General features: G+C 48.2%; 2 protein-coding genes across 2 annotated transcripts; both read left to right on the plus strand.

The window, feature by feature from the left end:
- Positions 1–14,142: 14,142 nt before the first annotated feature.
- LOC136395227 (sperm mitochondrial-associated cysteine-rich protein) lies at positions 14,143–17,815 on the plus strand. The gene is made up of 2 exons (XM_066369647.1): positions 14,143–14,871; positions 16,961–17,815. The coding sequence occupies exon 1, from the start codon at positions 14,160–14,162 to the stop codon at positions 14,658–14,660; it is 501 nt and encodes a 166-aa protein (XP_066225744.1). The 5' UTR covers positions 14,143–14,159; the 3' UTR covers positions 14,661–14,871; positions 16,961–17,815.
- Positions 17,816–22,014: 4,199 nt separating this feature from the next.
- MFSD5 (major facilitator superfamily domain containing 5) lies at positions 22,015–24,451 on the plus strand. The gene is made up of 2 exons (XM_066369571.1): positions 22,015–22,213; positions 22,838–24,451. The coding sequence occupies exon 2, from the start codon at positions 22,856–22,858 to the stop codon at positions 24,206–24,208; it is 1,353 nt and encodes a 450-aa protein (XP_066225668.1). The 5' UTR covers positions 22,015–22,213; positions 22,838–22,855; the 3' UTR covers positions 24,209–24,451.
- Positions 24,452–27,675: the final 3,224 nt, after the last annotated feature.

Raw genomic sequence — 27,675 nt, forward strand, 5'->3', positions numbered from 1 at the left:
TTTCTTTTTCTCCCTCCCCACCCCCCCACCTCCCTCCCAACCCGGCTCCCTCCTCCCCCTCCCGCCCTCGCTCCTCCCTCCCCTGCCTCCTGCTCCTGCCCAGTTCCCTCCTCGGTGCCCTGAGGCTGGGGGGCGGAAGGTGGGTGGGAGAGAGGCTGGGCGAGGCGGCCCTGGACGCCTGAGTCTCTGCCCCTCCCATTTGCTGGGCTTCCGTGGCTCCATCCCCGGGAGGTCGGGCAAGCGAGCAGAAGAGGTCAGTGTCCTGAGCCCATGATGCTACCCTTTCTCTCTGGCACTTTCCCCCTTCCTGACATTTGTGGGGGCTGGTTGAATTCTCTGGCTGGGCTGTGATTCAGTGAGGCCAGTCTCTGGTACCTCCCCATGGTAGGCAATGGGAGCTGTATCCCTATGCTCCCAGGGGTGGAGTGATGGGACAGGAGTATGTCAGACCAGATGCCACAGTCTTTGCCCTTTGCTTAGCCTTCTCCTGCAGGTCAGAGTAATCTCTACTTCTCCTTGCCTACCCTAGATGGTCCTTTCAACGCAGGAGAAAACTGATTCATCTAGTCGGGATTGAAGGAAACGGGGTAGGGGGTGGGGGGGGGTGGGGGTGGGGGGGGCAGTGCTGAGTCCCAGGCTCAAAGACCTCCTCCCTCTCATCCTGCCTTCAGAAAGCTTCAGGAATTAGGGTGCCTGGGTCCCAGAATGCCAATCCCCACCTTGAATCTGGAGTGAGAGAGGCTGAGGAAGAGGGCAGGAGGAACTGTGCTAGGAGTGGGAGGAGCTTTGGGCTGGGTGTGAGGAAGAAAGCCCAAGCAGAGGGTGTGTGTCTGTCTTAACCAGCTCCTGCTTGCCTCGAAGATGCACCACAAATGTGATTGACTCTGTGTGTGTGTGTGTGTGTGTGTGTGTGTGTGTGTGTTTCACCCAGAGTCAATGGTCTAATGGGGACATTCTTTGACTTTATCGCAACTACCACAGACTCTCAGCCCTAACATGGGGAGGGAACCCAGGGTATCAGTCTCCATTCTACTGAGGACTGAACAAGAGAAAAGAAGGAGTCTGAAGTCCAAGCTCTGTGCATGAACCCCAAGCACTCCCACAGGGATTAAGGGTGGAAGTGATAGAAGAGGAGCAGTAGCAAGGACTGGACTAGGCTGGAGAGATGCATCCAAGGACCTTCCCCAGCAACAATTCCAAAGTGGCAACACTGGGTACATGGACTCTTGGTCATGTCACATTTTCCATACTGGAATTGCTCTGCTTTGTCCTCGTTGCCACCCTGGGGCCCATGTGTCCTCCCTCCCAGAGAAAGGACCCATTTGGTAGCCAGAGTCAGATGAAGGAGAGGGGCAAAGAAAGGGAAAGCTGTGGTTTCTGGAGAACAGGAGATGTCAATGGGGGTGCAGACAAGGCTCTTTCTTTCACTCCACGGATGGAGAGAGCTAGGAATAGGTGCTCCAGGGTCCTGGTCCCAGGTGGCCTGACTGCTGTTAACTGCTTGGTTACCCTGGGAGCAATTGGGAACAGTGTGGGAGGGGTGGGTGTCAGGGAGTTGAACCCGGGCTTCCTGGCTGGGTTGGGATGATGCCCCGCCTGTGTGGCATGGATTTTGCCAGGAGGCTGCAAAATTAATCCCTCCTGCCCTGGGGGTGTAGGCTGGGAGAAAGAGGACAGGCCCAGCTGTGGTTTATAAATGTGGCCCTGATTCCCTCCGCCCCCTCCCAGCACATCTGTACTTGGTTTACAGTGAATGAGTCTCCTGTCCTCATGAACCGGGCAAGGGCCACTCCCTTCCAGGCCCCTGGCGGGCATCCTAACACAGAAAGAACCAGGCATCACTCCTACGTCGCTCTCCCTGCTGGTCTCCCCTCACTCTACTCTTCCCCTTCTTCTTAGAGGGTTTAAGGGGCTGGTCCCCAGGTCAAGAGATCTGACTGAGGCTGTGCAGTCGGGATAGCAGATGGGGTCAGGGAAGCTAAAACGGGGGGACAAAATATTTGGAATAGCCTGGAAAGAGAGAACAGGTCTGGAATTCCATCTGTCTACTCTTTGTCTATTCCAACTGTCTAGGTCAGGGGTCCACAAACTACAGCCCGCGGGCCACATGCGGCCCCCTGAGTCCATTTATCCGGCCCCCGCCGCACTTCCGGAAGGGGCACCTCTTTCATTGGTGGTCAGTGAGAGGAGCATAGTTCCCATTGAAATACTGGTCAGTTTGTTGATTTAAATTTACTTGTTCTTTATTTTAAATAGTGTATTTGCTCCCATTTTGTTTTTTTACTTTAAAATAAGATATGTGCAGTGTGCATAGGGATTTGTTCATAGTTTTTTTTTATAGTCTGGCCCTCCAACGGTCTGAGGGACAGTGAACTGGCCCCCTGTGTAAAAAGTTTGGGGACCCCTGGTCTAGTTCTTTGTCCTGGTTTGTCTGCCAGTTTGCCCCTGTCCTTGTCTCTGGCGGGTGTTTGTCCATCCTTCTGTCTTGGTAACTGTGACTCCGCCCTTCTGACAGCCTCCTGGGTCCCCAGCCAAAGACCTCAGCCAGGGGGCGATGCCCAAGAAGACCTGCCCTATGGTGGCCCCGCCCTTTGGAATTGCGACGCCTCCGCCCCGCCCCTCCCCAGGATCCAATGACTGGGATGTCTCGTCGCTACAGCGGTTTGAAAGTCAAACCAAAACCCCCTAGACAGGACTAGGGAACAAGGAAAAGGGGCATTGTGAGAGGTTCAGATTTTTCTATCTTACCATGGAGCCAGTCTTCTTTTTAGTATTTTATTTACTGAATTTACAGAGAGTGGGGAGAGACAGTTGGAGTGAGAAGTATCAACTCATAGCTGCTTCACTTTAGTTGTTCGTTGGTTGTTTGTCAAATGTGCTTTGACAGGGCATGCCCAGGGTTTTGAACGGGCAACCTCAGCATTCCAGGTCAAGGCTTTATCCACTGGGCCACCACAGACCAGGCTGGAGCCAGTATTCTATCCAGGGATTCCAGGAGGAGGATTGGGGAGAGAGCCTCCCACTCTGGAAACTGTTGGAGAGAGCTTCCCTTATTTCTCTTCCTCTTGGGTCATCCCTATTTCTAAGTTTTGTTCTGTTTGTGGTGGCTGTACTTGGTCACCCTGGCAACTTAGAGAAATTATATCTTGGGGGCCCTAGAAGTGGGCTTCCATTGCACACTTCATCCCAAAGACCAGAAGGAGAGATAGTGAGAGGGAAAGGATTCAAACATCTGTCCCACCTCCCTGACTTTGCTACATTGCCCCATCCTAAATCTTCTCCTTCATACCCTCCTTACCAGGATCAGGACACTGAATAGGTAATTTTCCCATGTCCTGTCTGGTGCTGGGGGTGGGGGAGGAATGTCTTATGCCATGCTCAGAGGTGGCTAGTAGATGTCTGTGGGAGGTTGAAGAGCTCTGTTACGACCCCCAAGGACATCATTAAGGCACGGAAGTGCCACCGGGGCTTGGAGACCAGGGCACTCCGGGAGAGTGTGATAAAAACATGTTTTTTACAACATATGTCTTCTCCTTTCCCTTTATCCCCTTCTCTCCCACCTCCTCCGGTAGGTCTCTATGCCACAGCTAGTGCCTGTACTTGCTCAGTTCTACCCCTTGTACCAGGGCTATTCTGCTGCTTGCCAGTTTGTTGGCTCTCCTGGTAAATGAGCTTGTGTGTAGATGACCCTTACCAGCCTCAGTGCTGTCCAGATCCCACATAAAATAAGGCTTTGAAAAAAAAAATAAGGCTTTGATTTTGCACCCAGGATTTTATAACTAGCCTAAGCAACTCTAGAAATTTATCCTCTAAACATGCACCTTTCATGATTCCAACAAATCTTTATAAGCATCCAATGTATTCTACATACTATACTGGGCTCAGAGAATACCCAGGTATAGTCCCTACCCTTGAAGACCCCCTAGCCTGGGGGAGGAGTCAGATGTTAACCAAATAACCCACAAAATTGAAAGTGATAACCAATGTGGAGAGACATAAATTACTATATGATTGGATAGTAGCAGGATTTCGCCCTAGTCAAGGAGATCAGGAAAGCCTTCTGGGAAAGAGTTGGGGGGAGAGTGGAGAGAAGGGAGGGCAGCAGAAAAGTATGTACAAAGGCCCTGGAATTGGGGTACTGGCTTTTAGCCACCCTGCTCTCTCAGTAAGAAGAGAGACCCAAAGCTGCTCTACCTAGCTTTGGATATGCTACAAATGAGAGATAGCCAAAGTGCCTCCTAATGGCCAAAGGAGCCTGAAACACCTGTGACCCTGCCCTTGAATGATTCTACCCATTTCTTCATCTCCTCCTCCAGAAAGGGAAACAGAGGCACAGATAGGGGAGGGGAATCCATAGGTTTAGGCCTATGATTATACACAGAAAGCAAGGCTTCATTTTGTTGGCAAAGCCCTCAGGGTGAGGGATGCCTGCGTTTGCCCAGCTGGAGTCTCACTAGAAGCTCCTCTGAGCTGTTCTACCATGCGGCCCCAACCCCCCTTCAATCCAGCCCGGACCTGTCCTACCCCTGGAACGAGGTTCATGTCTGCCTCCACAGTCACCTGGAGTGTGTGTGAAGTGAATGCTCCAGGTGCCTGCCAGTCACCATGAGGGCGGGTGTAACAGTCTGTTTTGTATAGAACCTCCATCCTGGGGTTAAAGGATTATGTCTCCTCTGTCAATTAATTGGAGGGCTTTCAGTTCTTCCTGCTTAGACCCCAAAGTCCCAAGGTTCATTCTTTCTAAAGCAAAGGAATTTAGGGCTCTTTGGAGGAGGGAGCAGGCTTCATTGTGGCTGTGCCTCCTCCGTAACTGGCAAAGAGGTCATGGGACCAGTGGGGTTAAGTTCCAGACCTGCTGTGACCCACTTTCTTCCCTGTGTCACATCCCCTAAGGCCAGGGTGTTGGGTGGGGCCAGTCTGGCACCCCTGCACCCACACCTGGGACTTCCCTTAAGTGGAAATTCCCAGACCCTGGAGTCTTACCAACCTTGCCAGCAACCACCAACTGCCTGGGATATATTCAGCTTCAATCAGATCTCTCTATCTGCCCACTCTTGAGCAGAGTACATCCCTGCCTTAGTGCCAAGGGGCACTGAAGATGTCAGCCCACATTCTGGGACCATTTTTGATGTTTGGCTGTCCCTTCTAGTGGACTTCTTTGAAGAAAAGATGCAATGCTGGGGGGAAGGGGTTGGGAAGCTACCCCTTTTTGAGCACCTAAATGTTCCAGGCATTGTGCAAAGTATATGCATTAGTCATTTAATTCATGCAGTAGTCCTGAGAGGTAACAGTTATCATACTCATTTCACAGAAGAGGAAGCTGAGAACCAGAGAGGTTAAGTGATTACTCAATATCACACAGCTAGGAAGTGGCAAAGCTAAGATGGGAACACAGTTCTTAGGAATACTGTGCTCTCTTCACCACAGCAGGCTTTCTTTTATTCTGCAGCTGCCCACTTCTCCATGGGATGAGAGATTTGGAGGACTTCAATTCAATCCAATTCAGCAAACAGTTATTGAGCATCTGCTACATAGGAGGCAATGATAGGTACCTGTTCTCAAGGTTAGGTGGGAAAGATATGTGTACGAACTAGGAATATCTAACTTCAACATAATGATTTAAATAAGGTGACATAGAGCCCTGACTGATTTGCTCAGTGGTAAAGCATTGACCTGGCTTGTGGATGCCCCGGGTTCAGTTCTCAGTCAAGACATACAAGAAAGGAAACCATGTGCTTCTCCACCCCTCCCCTCTCACAGCCACTGCTCAATTGGTTCCAGCGCATCAGCCTCAAGCACTGAAGATGGCTCTTTGGAGCCTCCACCTCAGGTGTTAAAAATAACTCAGTTGTGAGCATGGCCCCAGAAGGGCAGGGCATCTGCCCAGACAGGGGTTGCTGGGTGGATCCTGGTTGGGGTGCATGTGGGAGTCTGTCTTTCTATCCTCCTCTCACTTGGAAAAAGAAAATAAATAAATAAATTAGGTGGCATGGAGCAGAAGAAGTAGTACTTTTATTTTCTCTTTCTGAAAAAGTATATAAATATTACAATCAGTGTACAGAATAAATTGGAATAAAATAAATATCTCTTTGCCTGACCTGTTGTGGTGCAGTGGATAAAAGTGTAGACCTGGAATGCTGAGGTCGCTGGTTCAAATCCCTGGGTCTGCCTGGTCAAAGCACATATGGAGTTGATGCTTCCTCCTCCTCCTCCTTATCTCTCTCTCTGCCTCTCTCTCTCCTCTCTCTAAAATGAATAAATAAAATCTTTAAAAAATATATGTAGCCTGACCAGGCGGTGGCGCGGTGGCGCAGTGGTTAGAGCGTTGGACTGGGATGCGGAGGACCCAGGTTCGAGACGCCAAGGTTGCCAGCTTGAGCAAAAAGCTCACCAGCTTGGACCCAAGGTCGCTGGCTCGAGTAAGGGGTCACTTGGTCTGCTGCAGGCATACGGTCAAGGCACATAGAGAAAGCAATCAATGAACAACTAAGGTGTCGCAACGAAAAACTGATGATTGATGCTTCTCATCTCTCTCCGTTCCTGTCTGTCTGTCCCTATTTAGCCCTCTCTCTGGCTCTCTCTCTCTAAACAACAAAAAAAAAAGTAAAAAAATTATAATAAATAAGTAAATAGCCTGACCTGTGGTGGCGCAGTGGATAAAGCGTCGACCTGGAAATGCTGAGGTTGCCGGTTCGAAACCCTGGGCTTGCCTGGTCAAGGCACATATGGGAGTTGATGCTTCCAGCTCCTCCCCCCTTCTCTCCCTCTCTGTCCCTCTCTCTCCCTCTCTCTCTCCTCTCTAAAAATGAATAAATAAAATTTAAAAAAAAAAAATAAATAAGTAAATAAAGTCCCGGGTTCAATTCTCGACCAGGGCACACAGGAGAAGCGCCCATCTGCTTCTCCACCCCTCCCCCTCTCCTTCCTCTCTGTCTCTCTCTTCCCCTCCCACAGCCAAGGTTCCATTGGAGCAAAGTTGGCCTGGGTGCTGAGGATGGCTCTGTGGCCTCTGCCTCAGGTGCTAGAATGGCTCTGGTTGCAATAGAGTGATGCCCCAGATGGGCATAGCATTGCCCCCTGATGGGCGTGCCGGGTGGATCACAGTCGGGTGCATGCGGGAGTCTGACTGCTTCCCCGTTTCCAACTTCAGAAAAATACAAAAAAAAAAAAAAGTAAATAAATAAATATCTCTTCAACTGCTATCCAAGAAAGACTATTTCCTACACCTCAGAGCTCCCATGTGTCCCTTCCATAATTCTTTCCTTCTCCTAAGAAGTAACCACTGTCCTGATTTGTGTGAGCATTATTTCCTTGTTTTTCTCTATAGTTTTAGCACCTATGTATTCATCTTTAAACAATATTGCTTAACTTTGCCTGTTTTTGAGGTTTATATAAATAAAATATTTTTGTTGTTGTTTATGGCACCATACATAGTTATTACAGTACTATTGACTATATTCCTATGCTGTACTTTACATCCCTGTGACCATTTTGTAACTGCCAAGTGGTACTTCTTAATTCCTTCACCTTTTTCACCCAGCCCCCAATTCCACTCCCACCTGGCAATCCTCAGTTTGTTTTCTGTATCTATGAGTTTGTTTCTGTTTTGTTTGTCTATGTATTTTGTTTTTTAGATTCCACACATAAACCCTGGCCAAGTAATTGAGTTGTTTAGAGCATCATCCCAACATGCTGAGGTTGTGGGTTTGATCCCAAGTCAGGGAACATACAGGAGTCAACTAATGACAGCATGAATAAGTGGAACAAGTCAATGTTTCTCTTTCTCTGTTTCTCTCCCTTCTTCTTTCTCTCAAAATAAATAAATAAATAAATAAATAAATAAATAAATAGATTGCACATAAAAGTGAAATTATATAGTATTTGTCTTTCTCTGTCTGACTTATTTCACTTAGCATAATACCCTCTAGGTCCATTCATGTTGTCACAAATAGTAAGATTTCATTCTTTTTTATGACCAACTAATATTCCATTGTGTAAATGTACCAAATTTTTTTTTTCAGAGACAGAGAAAGAGTCAGAGAGAGGGATAGATAGGGACAAATAGACAGGAATAGAGAGAGATGAGAAGCATCAATCATCAGTTTTTTATTGCAACACCTTAGTTGTTCATTGATTGGTTTCTCATATGTGCCTTGACCACGGGCCTTCAGCAGACTGAATAACCCCTTGCTGGAGCCAGCGACCTTGGGCTCAAGCTAGTGAGCTTTGCTCAAACCAGATGAACCCACGCTCAAGCTGGCGATCTCGGGGTCTCAAACCTGGGTCCTCTGCATCCCAGTCCGACACTTTATCCACTGTGCCACCGCCTGGTCAGGCCCAAATCTTTTTCTTAATGTTTATTGTATTAAGTTTTTTAGAAAGAGAGGGAGGAAGGGAGAGAGGGAGAGAGAGACAGGGACATTGATCTGCCCTGTATGTGTACTGTTTGAGAATCATACCAGCAACCTCTGCGCTTCAGGACGATGGTCTAACCAGCCGAGCTATCTGGCCAGAGCTATATGTACTAAATCTTTTAATTTTTAAATTTAAAATGTGTGTGTGTGTGTGAGAGAGAGAGATAGAGAGAGAGAGAAGGAGGGGGAAAGAGAGAGAGGAAGGGAGAGAGATAAGAAACATCAACTCCTGGCCCTGGCTGGTTGGTTCAGTGGTAGAGCGTCGGCCTGGGGTGCAGGAGTCCCGGGTTCGATTCCTGGCCAGGGCACACAGGAGAAGCACTCATCTGCTTCTCCACCCCTCCCCCTCTCCTTCCTCTCTGTCTCTCTCTTCCCCTCCTGCAGCCAAGGCTCCATTGGAGCAAAGTTGGCCCCGGGCGCTGAGGATGGCTCTGTGGCCTCTGCCTCAGGCGCTAGAATGGCTCTGGTTGCGACAGAGCAACACCCCAGATGGGCAGAGCATTGCCCCCAGGTGGGCGTGCCGGGTGGATCCCGGTCGGGCGCATGCGGGAGTCTGTCTGATTGCCTCCCTGTTTCCAACTTCAGAAAAATACAAAAAAAAAACCAAAGAAACATCAACTCCTAGTTATGGCACTTTAGCTGTTCATTGATGCTTTTCATACATGCCTTGACCAGGGTGGGGACTCCAGCCAAGCCAGTGACCCTTGCTCAAGCCAGTGACTTTGGCTCAAGCCAGTGATCTTGGGCTTCAAGCCAGCAACCTTTGGGCTCAAGCCAGTGACCCCACACTCAAACTGGTGAGCCCGTGCTCAAGCCAGATGAGCCTGTGCCTAAGCCAGTGACCTCAGGGCTTCAAACCTGGGACCTCAGTGTCCCAGGTCAATGCTCTAGCTACTGTACTACCACCGATTAGGCAAAAAATAAATAAATAAAATAAAATAAAATTATTGAGTCATTTTAGAGAGAGAGGAAGGGAGAGAACAAGAAACATCAATTTGTTGTTCCACTTATTTATGCATTCATTAGTTGATTCTTTTTTTAAAAAAATTTTTTTATTTATTCATTTTGGAAAGGAGAGGGGGGGGGAGAGAGAGAGAAGAAAGAGAAGGGAGGAGGAGCAGGAAGCATCAACTCCCATATGTGCTTTGACCAGGCAAGCCCAGGGTTTCAAACCGGCGACCTCAGCATTTCCAGGTTGACGCTTTATCCACTGCGCCACCACAGGTCAGGCCCATTAGTTGATTCTTGTATGTTTCCTGACCGGATATTGAACCCACAACCTTGGGGTATTGAGATGACACTCTAACTGAGCTATCCACCTAGTGCCTGTACCAAATCTTTTTTTTTTTTAATTAATTAATTTCTTTTACAGAGGCAGAGATAGACAGGGACAGACAGACAGGAACGGAGAGAGATGAGAAGCATCAATCATCAGTTTCTCGTTGCGCGTTGCGACTTATTAGTTGTTCATTGATTGCTTTCTCACATGTGCCTTGACCGTGGGCCTTCAGCAGACCGAGTAACCCCCTGCTGGGGCCAGCGACCTTGGGTCCAAGCTGGTGAGCTCTTTGCTCAAGCCAGATGAGCCCGCGCTCAAGCTGGTGACCTCAGGGTCTCAAACCTGGGTCCTTCCGCATCCCAGTCTGACGCTCTATCCACTGCGCCACCACCTGGTCAGGCACCAAATCTTTTTTATCCAACCGTTTATCAATGGACACATAGATTGCTTCCGTATCTTGGCTATAGTAATGAACATAGGAGTGCACACATGTCTTTTCAAATTAGTGATTTGGATTTCTTTGGATCAATATCCAGAAGTAGGATTGCTGGGTTATATGTTAGTTCTTTTTTTTTTTTTTTTTTTGTATTTTTCTGAAGCTGGAAACGGGGAGAGACAGTCAGACAGACTCCCGCAGGCGCCCGACGGGGATCCACCCGGCACGCCCACCAGGGGGCGACGCTCTGCCCACCGGGGGGGGGGGGGTGCTCTGCCCCTCCGGGGCATCGCTCTGTTGCGACCAGAGCCACTCTAGCGCCTGAGGCAGAGGCCAAGGAGCCATCTCCAGCGCCCGGGCCATCTTTGCTCCAATGGAGCCTCACTGCGGGAGGGGAAGAGAGAGACAGAGAAGAAGGAGAGGGGGAGGGGTGGAGAAGCAGATGGGTGCTTCTCCTATGTGCCCTGGCCGGGAATCGAACCCGGGACTTCTGCACACCAGGCCGACGCTCTACCACTGAGCCAACCAGCCAGAGCCAGTTCTTTTTTTATTTAATGTTTTATATTTATTTTATTGATTTGAGAGAGAGGAAGGAAGAGAAAGAGAGACAGGAGCATTGATCTGTTCCTGTATGTGCCCTGACCAGGGATCAAACCAGCAACCTCTGTGCTTTAGAATGATGCTCTAACCAATTGAGCTATCCAGCCAGGGCCTATGTTAGTTCTGTTTTAAATTTTTTGAGGAACTGTTTTCCTTAGTAAAACAAGTTGTTTTTTACTCTACTATTGGTGTATGTTTGGGTTGTTTTCAGTTTGGGCTATCATCATGCTTGCTAAGAACATTTTTGTACAAGTTTCCTAGTTCATATATGCAGGAAATTTTCAAGGCTATAAAATTAAGAGTCAAAATGTATGTACTGAGGCAATCTCAGTTTTATTCAATAAGGCCAAACTTTTTTCCAAAATGATTGTACTGGCTTCTCAAGGAAGCAAAACATTCTAACCAAGGGAAGGGATAAGATCAGGAAGACCTATACACTTTCTTGCCTAAGACAGTGGTTTTCCATTTTTCTTTAAAAAGATCCAAGTCCCTGATGTGACTCATGGCCTCTGCTTTGCTCTCTAGCTCTGTTATTATGACTCCTCTTTGTTCTTTGCACTTAAAAAAATTTTTTTTTAATTTTTATTTTATTTTATTTTATTTATTATTATTATTTTTTTACAGAGACAGAGAGAGAGTCAGAGTGAGGGATAGACAGAGACAGACAGACAGGAACGGAGAGATGAGAAGCATCAATTATTAGTTTTTCGTTGCACATTGCGACACCTTAGTTGTTCATTGATTGCCCTCTCATACGTGCCTTGACCGCGGGCCTTCAGCAGACTGAGTAACCCCTTGCTTGAGCCAGCGACCTTGGGTCCAAGCTGGTGAGCTTTGCTCAAACCAGATGAGCTCATGCTCAAGCTGGTGACCTCTGGGTCTCGAACCTGGGTCTTCCGCATCCCAGTCCAATGCTCTATCCACTGCGCCACCGCCTGGTCAGGCTTAAAAAATTTTTTTTAAAGATTTTATTTATTCATTATAGAGAGAGGAGAGAGAGAGAGAGAAGGGGGGAGGAGCAGGAAGCATCAACTCCCATATGTGCCTTGACCAGGCAAGCCCAGGGTTTTGAACCGGCGAGCTCAACGTTCCAGGTTGACGCTTTATCCACTGCACCACCACAGGTCAGGCTTAAAATTTTTATTTATTTATTTATTTATTCATTTTTAGAGAGAGAAGAGAGAGAGAGAGAAAAAGAGGGGGGAAGAGCAGGAAGCATCAACTCCCATATGTGTCTTGACCAGGCAAACCCAGGGTTTCAAACCGGTGACCTCAGTATTTGAGGTCGATGCTTCATCCACTGTGCCACCATAGGTCAGGCTCTTTGCACTTTCTGACACCCTCTCTGGGATTTTCTTCCACTAGATGTCTCCATGAATCACTCCCTCACTTTCTTCAGGTCTTTTCTAAAATGTCATTTCTCAGTGGCACATTCCCTGACCACTGAATTTTAGATTGCAGTCTCCAGCACTCTTATCTCCTTCTCAGCTTTGTATTTCTCCACAGTTACCTGGGTTCCATTCAACCTCAGGCAGCTCTCCCATGATCAGCTAGGGTTTGACAGACTTTACTCCCTCCAAACCGTTAAGGGCTGTCATATCTGACTATTTGGGCACTGTCTAGCTGCCCCTTCTGATGAATCCAGTTCTCTGAGTCACTTTTTATCACATTACCCTGTTGTTTCTTTTCATTGCCATTTGCATGCTCTGAAATAAGTTAATACATTTGTTTGTTTACCTGTTTGGTTTTCATCTCTAGCCTGTGCCACCCCTCACTTTTACGGGAGCTCCATAACAGAGGAAACTTAGCTCTTTTGTCCAGGTTGGTGTCAGTCTCCCAGAGATATCCGGGCATCCCCATAACTACACCTGGGACTTGCCCCTTCTGGAAACACCCAAAATCCAGGCATCCTCCCTCCTCTGCCAGCTCCCACCAGTATCCCTGGTTCAGTCTCTTTGCTTCTCTAAATCCCTTTTGGGGATAGTTTGGGGGCCTGAAGCAGCCATTCTGGCAATTAGGGCTGAAGAGTTTGTAGGCTGGAGTCCTTACCCAGCAGGCATCAGGTACCTGGAGCTCAAGAAACACTTTTTGATTAAATAAAGAGGAAAATGTCTGAGGCTATATGACCTTGCCAGGTAGAGAAGAGAGAAAAGGCACTCCAAGTCAAAGGAACAGTGTGAACAAAAGACTGAAGGCGCCTGACCAGGTGGTGGTGCAGTGGAGAGAGCATTGGACTGTGATGTGGAAGGACCCAGGTTCGAGACCCCGAGGTCACTGGCTTGAGCGCAGGCTCATCTGGCTTGAGCAAAAGCTCACCAGCTTGGACCCAAGGTCGCTGGCTCCAGCAAGGGGTTACTTGGTCTGCTGAAGACCCGTGGTCAGGGCACATATGAAAAAGCAATCAATGAACAACTAAGGTGTTGCAACATGCAACGAAAAACTAATGATTGATGCTTCTCATCTGTCTCCGTTCCTGTCTGTCTGTCCCTGTCTATCCCTCTGACTCTCTCTCTGTCTCTGTAAAAAATAAAAACAAAATAAAAACCGTTTATTAAAAAAAAAAGACTGAAGGCATGAAAGTGCACGTCATATTTCAAGAACATGTTCTGTTCTGGTGCAGTTAGAGCAGGGGTTCCCAAACTATGGCCTGCAGGCCACATGAGGCCCCCTGAGGCCAGCACTTCTAGAAGGGGCACCTCTTTCATTGGTGGTTAGTGAGAGGAGCATAGTTCCCATTGAAATACTGGTCAGGCCTGACCTGTGGTGGCGCAGTGGATAAAGCGTCGACCTGGAAATGCTGAGGTCGCTGGTTCGAAACCCTGGGCTTGCCTGGTCAAGGCACATCTGGGAGTTGATGCTTCTAGCTCCTCCCCCCTTCTCTCTCTCTGTCTCTCTCACCTCTCTCTCCCTCTCTGTCTCTCGCCCTCTCTCTTTCCTCTCTAAAAATGAATAAATAAATAAAAACATTTAAAAAAATAATAAAATAAATGAGTATATAAAAAAAAAAGAAATACTGGTCAGTTTGTTGATTTAAATTTACTTGTTCTTTATTTTAAATATTGTATTTGTTCCCGTTTTGTTTTTATACTTTAAAATAAGATATGTGTAGTGTGCATAGGGATTTGTTCATAGTTTTTTTATAGTCCGGCCCTCCAACGGTCTGAGGGACAGTGAACTGGCCCCCTGTATAAAAAATTTGGGGACCCCTGAATTAGAGGATAGAGTGGAGGGCCATGGGAGAGCACTGCTGGGCATGGCTGGAAGGGGAGGGGTAATTGGGGTGGTCTGAGCTTCCTGAAGGCTCAGCAAGGCTTAGCAGTGTCTTAACTTTAATCCTGCCCTCACTCCTGCTCCCCTCAGTCTGCCCCTCCTACTCCACCTGTGCCCTCCCCTTCACCCAACCCCTAGCCTGACCCACTCCTGCAGCTGAATGGACTTCTCTCTGGGCCTACGTTTGGGGCCTCGAAACAAGAAGGCCACCCACCAACAACCTCCTGCACCCTCTGGACACGGCCCACCAGCTGCCTCTTTTTGTCTATACTGTCCCCCCTCTGCCTGTGCCTGCCCCTGTCCTGTCTGTCCCCCTCCCACCTGCAACTGCGCTGCTTATCTCTCTTATACAACTACCTGCCCCTCCTGCCCCAGCCTCCTTGGCCCACCCTGCACCTGCTCCTGCCCTCCCTGCCCTGCCTGTCCTCCCTCAACTTGTCCCCATAGCTCCTGTGTCTCATGCTCTGTGACCTGCTGCCATCCCTCATCTTGCTCCATTTACCCTTGCCCCAAAGGCCGGTCTGCCTGTCCTAGCTCCTGCTTGGGCTACAGTGACAACTGTGGCTGTACCACAGCCTGGGGGCCTCCAGGCTCCACTGGCTACCACAGCTGCTGCTTCAGGGGACAAGGCACCTCTCAAAGGCACTGTCTGATAGTCTAAGCAGGCTGTTGCCCCCTGGAGAGACTGTCAGTCTTCTGGAGCATGTCTATAGCTGCTTCCTCAGGCAGGAGGCAAACACTCTGGGTGGAGTGAGAGCAGGCATCTGCTTTGAAGTTAGTTGCTGGGCATGTTCCTGCTGGTTCTAGAAACTTCTCTTCTGCAACTTTTGGAATGGAAACTGTTCTCAGAGCCTCCTCCAAGGTCCCTGAAGGTGAGCAAATTGGCCATTGTCCCCCTCTTGTCAGCCTCCCCTGGAGACCTTTCTTGGTTCCTCTGCAGTTCACATAGATAAGATAGTTTCTTCCTCTAGAGGTGGTAGGGGATCTTTTGTCCATGGGACATTTTTTGCCCCTTGAACCTCTACCCATATTCCTGACTGATCCAGGAGTCTCTGGACCCCTTACCTCTCATCTTGAGCCAGGCAAAGATGATCAGTGGCTCTTGAATCGGAAAAAGAGGCCGAGCAGAGGGTTTCTGGCTCCTGCCTCCCCTTGGATATCATGACATCATACATGGTCCTTGGCTTCTAGGAATCTGGCATGCTCTGCCTGGATGTCTTGTCTTGCAAATCTCTGAGTGCTCGCCCAGCCTCATGACCTCAATCTTCCAGGATTAAGCCCATCTGCAATATCTATGCTCACCTGACATGGGGGTGAGGGAAGCTGGGAACCCTCGAATCAGGTTCCCAATGATCCTATCCACACTTAGCTAGTCATAAGTTTGAAGAAGACACCAAGAGGAAGCTGGAGTGAGAGACCAAGTATCTGCCCCATTCATATTTCTCAGGTTCTCTGACATTAGTCAATCTTCTCTTTCTTAGCCTCCTTCTTTGAAATCCTTTGTTTGTTCCTTTCTATCTCTGTTTATTGTTCAATTTATGCTTCCTTCTATTTTTCTACATCACTCTCTCCAATTCTGTTTTCTTCTTTCTCTCTATCACTGGGGCATTCTGCCTTCACCTATCTTGTGTCTTTTTTTTTTTTTTTTCAGTGATACAGGAAGGGAGAGAGAGAGAGAGAGAGAGAGAGACCGGAACATTGACCTGTTCCTGTATGTGCCTTGTCTGGGGATTGAATCGTCAACCTTTGCACCTTGGGACAATGCTCTAATCAACTGAGCTATCCGGCCAGGACCTATCTTGTCTTGACATGTTTTTCCTACTCTCTGTCTCTTTAATTTTCTCTCCCTCTATTTTCCTTTCCAACTTAAAATCTATTTAACACATATGCATCTTTTTCTTTCCTGTTTCAATGTGTCTCCATGTCTATTTTCTTTTTTTAAGATTTTATTTATTGATTTTAGAGAGAAAGAGAGAGAGAAGAGGGGGTGGGGGAAGAGCAGGAAGCATCAACTCATAGTAGTTGCTTCCCTTATGTGCTTTGACCAGGCAAGCCCAGGGTTTCAAACCGGAAATCTAAGCACTCCAGTTCAATCTACTGCATTACCACAGGTTAGGCTCTCCATGTCTATTTTCTTCCTTGGTCTTTCGATCCACCTCACATCACACTGCTTTTCTGTTCTATTTGCTTCTGGGTGCATTTCATTTCTGATATCTTTTTTTGTGACAGAAACAGAGGGACATATAAGGACAGACAGAGAGGGAGAGAGATGGGAAGCATCAATTCTTCGTTGTAGCACTTTAGTTGTTCATTGATTGCTTTCTCATATGTGCCTTGACCAGGGAGCTACAGCAGGGCAAGTGACCCCACACTCAAGCCAGTGACCCTGGGCTCAAGCTGGTGAGCCTTGCTCAAACCAAATGAGCCCATGCTCAATCCTGCAACCTCAGGTTTTTGATCCTGGGTCCTCCATGTCCTACTTCGACGCTCTATCCACTGCGCCTCTGCCTGGTCAGACTTATTCCTGATATCTTGTTTCTGCTTTCCTTTCTGTCTTTATCTCTGTTCCTGTCTTCTGTGTCTAGCTGTTTCTTCATTTCTTACCTCTCTTTCTACCTCCTTATATCTGGCTCTCTCTCTTTCTCTCTCTCTGGATCCTGCAGCTGCCTACACTCCAGGCCTGCCTCATACCCATTTCGTTGTTGTCCAAGGGTCAGGACACCATGCCCTCTAGTATCTGTCCCCCACACACTCTGTGCTCTAGAGTAAGTGAGGACTGGACACAGGTGACAGGCTAGTCCCTCATTTCCCCACACATTATACAGGCCATGCATCCCTATTCAGCTCTTATATGAATTTTTTTTTAAATTATGCTTCTCCCAACTTAATTTGAAAACTGGCAATTAAAAAGAAAAAGAATTAAGTACTTATATTGCCTGTCCTATATAAACTATATTTCAGGGTAGCCATATAATTGTAAGTGGTGGAGAAAACTTCTTATTTACGGAAGAATTTCAGCTAATGTAGAAGGAATATGAAATCAGAAAAGTCATCATTTGGTAACCCTCCAGGAAATAATTGATCAAAACAAGAATCTTCAATGGATGAAACCAAGGATGATGGTTGAAGGAGAAATTTACAGTGGATAAATCAAGCTGTCACTACGAGAACCTGCCAGGCATCTTAGCATAACTAAAAAGGCAGAACCACGCACTGTTCCTCCTGATGTGATGCGTCTGAAGCTCTCAGCTCTCCCAATGAAGGGCTCTGCCAAAAACACTGAATATGATTCTAATCAAAACCGTAGAGCAACCTCCACTTAACAGGAAATACTGGGGAAGGAAGAACAAATTAAATGACACAATGAGGAATTAAGAAGACACATATAGAACATGGGACATTCTAAAGGAAATCTGACATAATTTCTTCAATTAGTCAATGGCTGGGGGGGGGAGGTGAGAGGTGACAAAAAATGACAACTGCCACATGGAACATGAGGACCTTGTTTGGTTTCTGATTTGGAGAACCCAATTGTAAAAAGACATTTTCAGACAATTGGAGACAGGTATGGACTGGGTATTTATGATGCCAGTGGATCATATGACATTTATGATGCCAAGGAATCAGTGTTGATTTTGTTATATGTCTTTAAAGTCATGTAAAAATGGTTCTTATTTTCTACAGATGTATACTGAAGGATGAAGTGAAGTGACATATTTAATTTTAAATATTTCAGCAAATAAAAAAGGACAGAAAGAAAAGAATGGAAGAAACAAAATAACAAAATCAATAGTGTTGAATTAAGTATATAAAGGTTCACAGAACTATGTCTCTACTTTTGTGTATGTTTGAACATTTTTATAATAAAAGTTTTAAATGATGCTCCTCCGGTAAGCATGGTTCCTAGTAACTTCCAGAGCATCCTTCCCACCTGCCCTGAAAGACTTCCCCTGTGTGAATCCCCACACACAGACCCTGGCCCTCCCTGCCCTCTTCTGAAATCATGTACTAGAGGTGGATTGTGGTCAGGCTGCCTTTTAGCCCCTCCAGTCCGCTGCTGGAACATTTCTCACTTTTATGTTTTTCCCAGCTGGGCCTCACAGCTCTGAAAGACCAGGGGAATCTAAAGAATAAATATATTTTGCCTGACCAGGCAGTGGCGCAGTGGATAGAGCGTTGGACTGGGACATGGAGGACCCAGGTTCGAAATCCCGAGGTTGCCAGCTTGAGCATGGGCTCATCTGGTGAGGCTTGCTCAAACCAAATCCCAAGGTTGCTGGCTTGAGCAAGGGGTCATTCGGTCTGCTGTAGCTCCCCCGGGTCAAGACACATATGAGAAAGCAGTCAATGAACAACTAAGGAGCTGCAACAAAGAATTTTTTTTTCTTTTCTTTTTTTGTGGCAGAGACAGAGAGAGTCAGAGAGAGGAACAGACACACAGGAAGGGAGAAAGATGAGAAACATCAATCATTAGGGTTTTTTTGCGCGTTGCAACACCTTAATTGTTCATTAATTGCTTTCTCATACGTGCCTTAACTGCGGGCCTTCAGCAGACTGAGTAACCCCTTGCTCGAGCCAGAGACCTTGGGCTCAAGCTGATGAGCTTTTGCTCAAGCCAGATGAGCCCTCGCTCAAGCTGGCGACCTCTGGGTCTCAAACCTGGATCTTTTGTATCCCAGTCCAATGCTCTATCCACTGCGCCACCGCCCAGTCAGGCCAGAAACCATAATTTTTGATTCATAGCGTTTCTAAAAGACTGCATGGGGGCCCTGGCTGGTTGGCTCAGTGGTAGAGCGTCGGCCTGGCGTGCAGAAGTCCCAGGTTCGATTCCCGGCCAGGGTGCACAGGAGAAGCGCCCATCTGCTTCTCCACCCCTCCCCCTCTCCCTCCTCTCTATTTCTCTCTTCCCCTCCCGCAGCGAGGCTCCATTGGAGCAAAGGTGGCCTGGGCGTTGAGGATGGCTCTGTGGCCTCTGCCTCAGGCGCTAGGATGCCTCTGGATGCAACAGAGCGACACCCCAGATGGGCAGAGCATTGCCCCCTGGTGGGTGTGCTGGGTGGATCCTGGTCAGGCGCATGCGGGAGTCTGTCTGACTGCCTCCCCATTTCCAGCTTTGGAAAAATGCAAAAAAATAAAAATAAATAAATATTTTTTAAAAAAATTTTATTTATTGCCCTGGCTGGTTGGCTCAGCGGTAGAGCGTCGGCCTAGCGTGAGGAGGACCCGGGTTTGATTCCCGGCCAGGGCACACAGGAGAAGCGTCCATTTGCTTCACCCCTCCGCCGCGCTTTCCTCTGTCTCTCTCTTCCCCTCCCGCAGCCAAGGCTCCATTGGAGCAAAGATGGCCAGGCGCTGGGGATGGCTCTGTGGCCTCTGCCTCAGGCGCTAGAGTGGCTCTGGTCACAACATGGCGACACCCAGGATAGGCAGAGCATCGCCCCCTGGTGGGCAGAGCGTCACCCCATGGTGGGCGTGCCAGGTGGATCCCGGTCGGGTGCATGCGGGAGTCTGTCTGACTGTCTCTCCCTGTTTCCAGCTTCAGAAAAATGGGGAAAAAAAATTATTTATTTATTTTTTTACAGGAACAGAGAGTCAGAGAGAGGGACAGATAGGGACGGACAGACAGACAGAAATGGAGAGAGATGAGAAGCACTAATCACCAGTTTTTCGCCGTGACACCCCAGTTGTCCATTGATTGCCTTCTCACATGTGCCTTGACCGCGGGCCTTCAGCAGACCAAGCAGCTCCCCACTCTAGCCAGTGACCTTGGGTCCAAGCTGGTGAGCGTTTTTGCTCAAGCCAGATGAACCTGCGCGCAAGACAAGGACCTCGGGGTCTCGAACCTGGGTCTTCTGCATCCCAGTCCTACGGTCTATCCACTGCGCCACCGCCTGGTCAGGCAAAAAAAAAAAAAAAAAAAAATTTAAATAAATAAATAAATAAATAAAAATGAAAGACTGCATGGGAACCACTGCACCTTTCTACTCTCTAGAAGTTTGCCAGTTAGGGATGAAGGCCCTTTGGAGCTTGGCTACAAATCTCAGCTGTTTCCTTTATCATAATTTCTCGAGACATAATTCCAGATTCTCCCACTCTTCTGCCCTCCAAACTTTAGTGTAAAGAAAACCAACATTTACTAATCGTCTGTGCAAATCAGTGGACTTATTTAATCTTTTCAAAAATCATATGAGAGGCCTGACCTGTGGTGGCGCAGTGGATAAAGAGTCGACCTGAAAATGCTGAGGTCGCTGGTTCGAAACCCTGGGCTTGCCTCGTCAAGGCACATATAGGAGTTGATGCTTCCAGCTCCTCCCCCCCTTCTCTCTCTCTGTCTCTCCCTCTCCTCTCTAAAATGAATAAATAAATAAATAAAAAAATTAAAAAAAATCATATGAGCATGGAATTGGAAAGATCTGGGTCCCATTTCTGACTCTACCTCTTTTTATGTGACTCTGGACATGTCACCAAACCTTCCCAACTCTGGGTGATAATGATAGTAGTGACCTTGTGGGTTGTTGTCACAGTTAAATAACTCACCTATAGCCATTGGCTCAGGACTTCTTGAAATAGAGCTTAGGTACATTTGATAAGTGTTAACAGCTAATACAGGTCAGCACTTTTTAGAGTAATTTACATTTGTGCCTGACCTGTGGTGGCACAGAGAATAGAGCATAGAGCTGGAACACTGAGGTTGCTGGTTTGAAGCCCCGGGCTTGCCTGGTCAAGGTACATATGGGAGTTGATGCTTCCTGCTCCTTACTCCTTCTCTCTCTCCTCTCTCTCTAAAAATGAACAAACAAACAAATAAATAAATAATAGAGTAATTTACATTAACTTCTTCATTTATCCATCAAAAATTTTTTATTGAATTTTTTTAATGTACCAGTAACTGTTTTAAGTACTGGAAATACAAGTGAACAAAGCATGTAAAAATCTGTAGGGGGAAGAGATAGGAAATAAGCAAGTAAGAATATATAGTATGCCAGATGGTGTTAGGATCTATGGAGAAAATGAAGCAAAGGAGAATAGGGAATTAGAAGGAAAGCAGGTAGATTACTGTGGTGGAGGTAGTGGTTGCTATTTTACACAGGATGGCCAAGGAAGGCATCTCTGATAAAATGTCATTTGTACAGAGAACTGGGGCACTAAGGAGGGAACCATGTGGGAGAACTAGAACCATATAGGGCACAATGTGCAAAGGCCCTGGTGGTAGCCAGTGTAGACTGAATAGAAAGAGTAGGAGGGAGAATGGTAGATGAGGTCAGAGAGTAGCAGAGAACAGGACATAAGAGTTTGTAGGCAGTCTAAAAGATCTTGGCTTTTATGCTTAGTGAGATGGGAAGCCATTGGAGGGTCTCGAGATCTTACTAAAGCTGGAGAAAAGTAACTTTCCCAAGGTAACACAGTAAGTGGCAGAAAGTGAGCTTTCTGCTCCAGGGCTGAAATTCTTAACTCTATGCTGCTGATGAACTTTAGCCTTTTTATTTGGGCACTGTTCTCCTTTGACTTCGGATGAAGAAATTAGGACACTGAGAAGTCATGCAGCTTGCCCAAGGCCAGACAGCTGGTAAGTAACTGGTGGGATTTGAGCCTTAGTCTATCTGCAGCTGGAGTCCAAGTCCTTTAAAAACCACACTGCCTCCCTCAGGTGTCTGGGCCATACTGACTTCTGTACTAGAGGTCACTACAATGAGAAAGGGGAAAACGGAAGAGCCCATTTCGGCTTGTAGCAGTGGTGTTCCCAGGGAAGCTCCAGTCGCCATTTCTGCGGGACTGAGGGCATTTTCCCGGACACAGCCGCGCTCTGTAACCGATGGCACGGAAAGAGATGAAATAGGCCTTTATTTCGAGGTGGCCCGCAGGTATCAGGGAGTCCCAGGAGCAGGTGTCACGGGGAGCAGCGGAGAAGGCCGGACCGAAAAGAGCAACCTTTCGGGAGTCTAGACTTCCCGCGGCGGAGTGCCGCGCCGCGCGGGGGTCGGAGCTGGAAGGCGGGGCGGGGGCGGGGCTTGAGTACCGCGCCCCCGTCACGTGATGGGGCCAGCATGGCGGCGACCCGAAGCCTGCCAGGCTTCCGGAAGCAGGCTGTAAGGGGCGGATGCGCTGCTGGAATCCGAGCCGGAGCCGGAGCGGGAGCTGGAGTAGAGTGGGCAGGGCGGCCGGGCGGCCTGGAGCCGGACGAGTCCGGAACGTCCCCGTAGACCGGGGCAGCAGGTGAGGGGAGTCTGGGTGAGGCGCCAGCGGGTGTGGCGGCCCTGGGGCGTTGGGCAGTAGCTAGGGGGCGGAAGGGGGAGCCCGTGACCTGGAGGGTGGGGGATCTGAGATGCACGCGCGTGACCCTAAATTAACTCTAGAGGCCCATGCCGGCGACATGAATTCCCTAGAGAGAAGACGAGGCACCGAGGGCAAAAACGGGCTCCCCAGAGAGGGTAGGAGGTAATAGAAGGAACTATGCAGAAGCTGTTGTGGAAGAGGGCAGCAGCCCCTTCATTGAAGGGATTGGGATTATTGAAGGGACTTCTTTGCTATGCTAGGCAAGGTGTGTGTGTGTGTGTGTGTGTGTGTGTGTGCGTGTGTGTGTGTGTGTGCGTGTGTGTGTGCGCTCAGTCTTCTTACCCCTCCCTGTACCACAGTGTCCGAGGAGACTACTCTGGCGGGCCACTCCTCCCACCCACCCGACTGGTCCCTCCGGTCTGAGCTCTGGGGAAATGGAGTTGAAGGGTGGGGAAGTACAGTTGGCAGGGGGTAGGGTGGAGCAGCCTTCTGCTTAGACATCCAGCCCCTTGACTGTGCTGCCTGGGCAATGGATGTGACTCAGAAACCCCATTCTTCCCCCAGGTCGTCCGGGGGCCCGCCATGCTGGTGACTGCCTACCTTGTCTTTGTGCTCCTCCTGGCCTCCTGCCTGGGGTTGGAGCTGTCAAGATGCCGGGCTAAACCCCCAGGAAGGGCCTGCAGCAATCCCTCCTTCCTTCGGTTCCAACTGGACTTTTATCAGGTCTACTTCCTGGCCTTGGCAGCCGACTGGCTTCAGGCCCCCTACCTCTATAAACTCTATCAGCATTACCACTTCCTGGAAGGTCAAATTGCTATCCTCTATGTCTGTGGCCTTGCCTCCACAGTCCTCTTTGGACTGGTGGCCTCCTCCCTTGTGGATTGGCTGGGTCGAAAGAAGTCTTGTGTCCTCTTCTCCCTCACTTACTCTCTGTGCTGTTTAACCAAACTCTTTCAGGACTACTTTGTGTTGCTGGTGGGCCGAGCACTTGGTGGGCTGTCCACCGCCCTGCTCTTCTCTGCCTTTGAGGCCTGGTACATCCATGAGCACGTGGAGCGGCATGACTTCCCTGCTGAGTGGATCCCGGCTACTTTTGCCCGAGCTGCCTTCTGGAACCATGTGTTGGCTGTAGTGGCAGGTGTGGCAGCTGAGGCTGTGGCCTGCTGGATGGGACTGGGGCCTGTAGCGCCCTTTGTGGCTGCCATTCCTCTCTTGGCTCTGGCTGGGGCCTTGGCTCTTCACAACTGGGGAGAGAACTATGATCGGCAGCGTGCCTTCTCAAAGACCTGTGCTGGGGGCCTGCGTTGCCTCCTGTCGGACCGCCGTGTGCTGCTGCTAGGTACCATACAGGCCCTGTTTGAGAGTGTCATCTTCATCTTTGTCTTCCTCTGGACACCTGTGCTGGACCCACATGGGGCCCCACTGGGCATCATCTTCTCCAGCTTCATGGCAGCTAGCCTGCTCGGCTCTTTCTTGTATCGTATTGCTACCTCCAAGAGGTACCACCTCCAGCCTATGCATCTGCTCTCCCTTGCTGTCCTCATCGTTGTCTTCTCCCTTTTCATGCTGACTTTCTCCACCAGTCCAGGCCAGGAGAATCCAGTGGAGTCCTTCATAGCCTTTCTACTTATCGAATTGGCCTGTGGACTCTACTTTCCCAGCATGAGCTTCCTGCGAAGAAAGGTGATCCCTGAGACAGAGCAAGCTGGGGTGCTCAACTGGTTCCGGGTACCCCTGCACTTACTGGCCTGCCTGGGGCTCCTAGTCCTCCATGACAGTGATCGCAAAACAGGCACCTGGAACATGTTCAACATCTGCTCTGCAGTCATGGTGATGGCTCTCCTGGCAGTGGTGGGGCTCTTCACTGTGGTAAGGCACGATGCTGAACTGCGGGTACCCTCACCCACAGGAGAGCCCTATACCCCTGAGCTCTAACCCTGTTCCAGGACAAGGGGGCTGGGACAGACTCTTGAATTCCATGTTTCCAGGATGGTATAGATATCTCTGTGACTGACTCTGTGACTATCTGGCCCCTTCACCTGTCCTTGGGGCTCCTTCTGCCAGTGCTTTGGGTTGGGGAGCAAATGGAGGTGATGGCCTGGAAAGAAGATGCCAAAAGTTGCCTCTGTGTTACTCCTTTTCCCCCTTTCCATTTAAAAATAAACACTTTTCACTGAGCATTAATTTGATTTACTCATCTTGACCTATACCCATTTTAGTAGTTTCTGATGGGTAGGCAGCTGGAGGTTTTGAGGACAGAGGTGTGGTTATCAGTGAAGGTTTGTATTCTAACCTAAGACTATATCCAGTTTAAACTGAAGCTGTGTACTTTTCTTTCAGAAGAAATGGATGGGAAATGCTTGAGGCTCTTAGGTCCTCCATATCTTGTTACCCTAGGGACAGGCATCCTCCCCAGTTGCCAAGCAAAACCTTTGCTCCACATCCAGAGTGAGATAATGTCTGGAGTATGGGATGAATGCCCAAGCGACTAAGCAAAGATTCCAGGGACTTGGGCTGCCTCTGTGCCCACCCTTTAGGGCAAATTCAGAGCTTTCCTATAGTAAGAAGCTTGCAGCTTAGCACATGCATGCTACCTGCCTTCTGCCTCTGCCAGGATCACATGAGCCCACCAGGTCCTGTATCCTTGTATGAAACCAAAGTGAAGGGCTCCCAAGGGGAGAGAGCAGTGAATGACTGAGGGACTGGAACATCTTGTCTGTACCTGACTCTTCTCCACCCAGACTGAGGGTGAGGGAGCCATCAGGGGAGGAAACTGCCAGTGGGAACACCAGTTCTCTGGGCCCCTCCCTGCTTCACTTCTGATGGTATCTGCTTTTACTCCTTCTACCAACACCTGGGCTTCTCAGGTAAAGCAGAGCCAACTTTAAGAAGGGTGGAGAGGCAGGGAGGGTAGGCTCAAGGGTGTGTTCTGGAATGTGCTTGAGAGGGGCATAGGGGACCCATCTGTTTTAGAGAGAAACTGATTAATGTTTCCCTGGGTTCTAAACTACTTTCCAGACAGGAAGATGCAAGATGTTCCTAGACCTGCAAGTCCCAACCTGTGTGGAAAGATAACATCAGCTGGTGCTGTAGGAATGTACAATAGCATGAATGGGCTTCTCCAGGGTGAGGCTGAAAGGGAAGAATAGGTGGTGGGCTTAGGTCTCTACTCAGCAGTAAGAACACGTGTTCCTGACCCAGGCTACAGGGAATAGAAGATGAGGTTAAGTACAGAAAAACAGATACATTTCCCTCTCCTGTCTTGAGGTCAAGACAGAATCTGTTGTAATAACTTTATATCCTCTATCTGCCACGTTGAGCTGTACCTAGATATATTTTATAGTTATTTGTACACTTTCTGTCTCTCTTTACCATACTATGATTTCTTTGAGGATAAGAGGAAATTGTGTCTTGCCTTTGTATCCCTGTATATACACACAAGTGGGTGCTTTGCCCATGTCTGTGCTGAAGTAAATGTCTGAAGAAGAGATGGGCTAGCTTACACATGGATTTTCTTGCTTTTGATTGATTGAGTTGTTAATTGATTGATTTTAGAGACAGAAACATCAATCTGTACCTGTGTGTGCCCTAACCAGGGACCAAACCCACAACCTCTGTGTACCGGGACAGCACTCGAACCAACCGAGCCATCCGGCTAGGGCAACACCTACCTTTTCAAGAGCTGCCCTTTTGGCAGCTATTAGACTAGAATGTAGAGCCTAGCTAACTTGTTATTTTGGATAACAGCAATTATTTACTGATATAGATATGAAGAGGGGCCCACATTCCCAAGTGATAAGAAAAATGGAGGGTAGAGGAGACTGACTAATATGGTTCCCTTAACTTTGTCCCTGCTGAGCTTTCTTCAAAGGGGCTGGTGACATGGAATGGAGAGGGTTCTTTCCTGTCAGACTCACAGTGTGTTAAGAGCTTGAAAGCATCTTAGAGACTGTCCATTCAACCTAAATATATTTTTATTGAGCACTGCTATATGCCAGGCATTGTATTTACTAGGTGCTGGTGACCTTTTTTTAGCCAATAAGAAAATCCCCTCAAAGCAAGGCTATGTAGCAAGTGAATGGCAAAGCCAAAGCTAAACCTTATCTTTTGCTGCCTGTGCACTGCCCCTTCTATGACATGTACTACCTGTGTTCCCTGGGCCTGCTCACAGCCTTTCCCCCTTTAGCTCTGCTTACTTAGCCTAAGCCCTGTCCCTAGAGAAGGGCAAGAGTGGGAGTATTTAGCCTTGGCCATCTGGTCCACTTTTGTGTCTCTGCCCATATGGGTCAATTGAGGGATTGGTTCAGCAGGTGCACACTGCCTGCAAAATGCTGCTAAGAGGCAGCATCAGGAACTAGTTAATAGCATGGAGCCAGAGCCAGATTACCTGGGTTAAAATTTGAGCCTCAGTTTCCTCATCTGTAAAATGGGGGTGATACTGTCATTTCTGCCCCATAGCGCTCTTGAAATTAAATGTATCACTATATTTTTAAAATTATTTTTATTTAGTGATTTTAACCAGAGAGGAAGAGAGAGAGAGAGACAGGAACACCAATCCATTCTTTTTTTTTTTTTTTACAGAGACAGAGTGAGAGAGAGGGATAGATAGGGACAGACAGACAGGAACGGAGAGAGATGAGAAGCATCAATCATTCATTTTTTGTTGCGACACCTTAGTTGTTCATTGATTGCTTTCTCATATGTGCCTTGACCTTGGGCCTTCAGCTGACTGAGTAACCCCTTGCTCAAGTCAGAGACCTTGGGTCCAAGCTGGTGAGCTTTTTGCTCACATCAGATGAGCCCAGGCTCAAGCCGGTGACCTCGGGGTCTCGAAACTGGGTCTCCCGCATCTCAGTCCGATGGTCTATCTACTGCGCCACCGCCTGGTCAGGCAAATGTATCACTCTATTTAAGTTCTTAGAATAGTACTTAGCCCACGGTATAAGCACTACATAAGTGTTTGCGTTTATATTTTACTTTTTACCTTTTTCTAAATTTATTTTACAGAGAGAGGAAGGGGGAGAGAGAGAGAGAGACAGAAATATGGATCTGTTCTTGTGTTACCCTGACCAGGGATTGAACTGGCAACCTCTGCACTTTTTTTTTCTTTTCTTTTTTTTTTTTTAATATTTTATTTATTGATTTTTAGAGAGAGGGGAGAGAGAGAGAGAGAGAGAGAGAGAGAGAGAAGGGGGAGGAGCAGGAAGCATCAACTCCCATATGTGCCTTGACCAGGCAAGCCCAAGGTTTCGAACCAGCAACCTCAGTGTTCCAGGTTGACGCTTTATCCCACTGCGCCACTACAGGTCAGGCAACCTCAGCACTTTTGGACAATGTTCTAACCAACCGAGCTATCCAGCCAGGGCTTTTTAAACTTTTTCAATCCAGCTAAGCCCATCTGG

The sequence above is a fragment of the Saccopteryx leptura genome, chromosome 2 (genome assembly GCF_036850995.1).
Source record: "Saccopteryx leptura isolate mSacLep1 chromosome 2, mSacLep1_pri_phased_curated, whole genome shotgun sequence".
Lineage (NCBI taxonomy): Eukaryota > Metazoa > Chordata > Mammalia > Chiroptera > Emballonuridae > Saccopteryx > Saccopteryx leptura.

Excerpts from the sequence above, each read along its gene's own strand:
- LOC136395227 (XM_066369647.1), top strand. The coding sequence starts at position 14,160 with ATGGACTTCTCTCTGGGCCTACGTTTGGGGCCTCGAAACAAGAAGGCC.
- MFSD5 (XM_066369571.1), top strand. The coding sequence starts at position 22,856 with ATGCTGGTGACTGCCTACCTTGTCTTTGTGCTCCTCCTGGCCTCCTGC.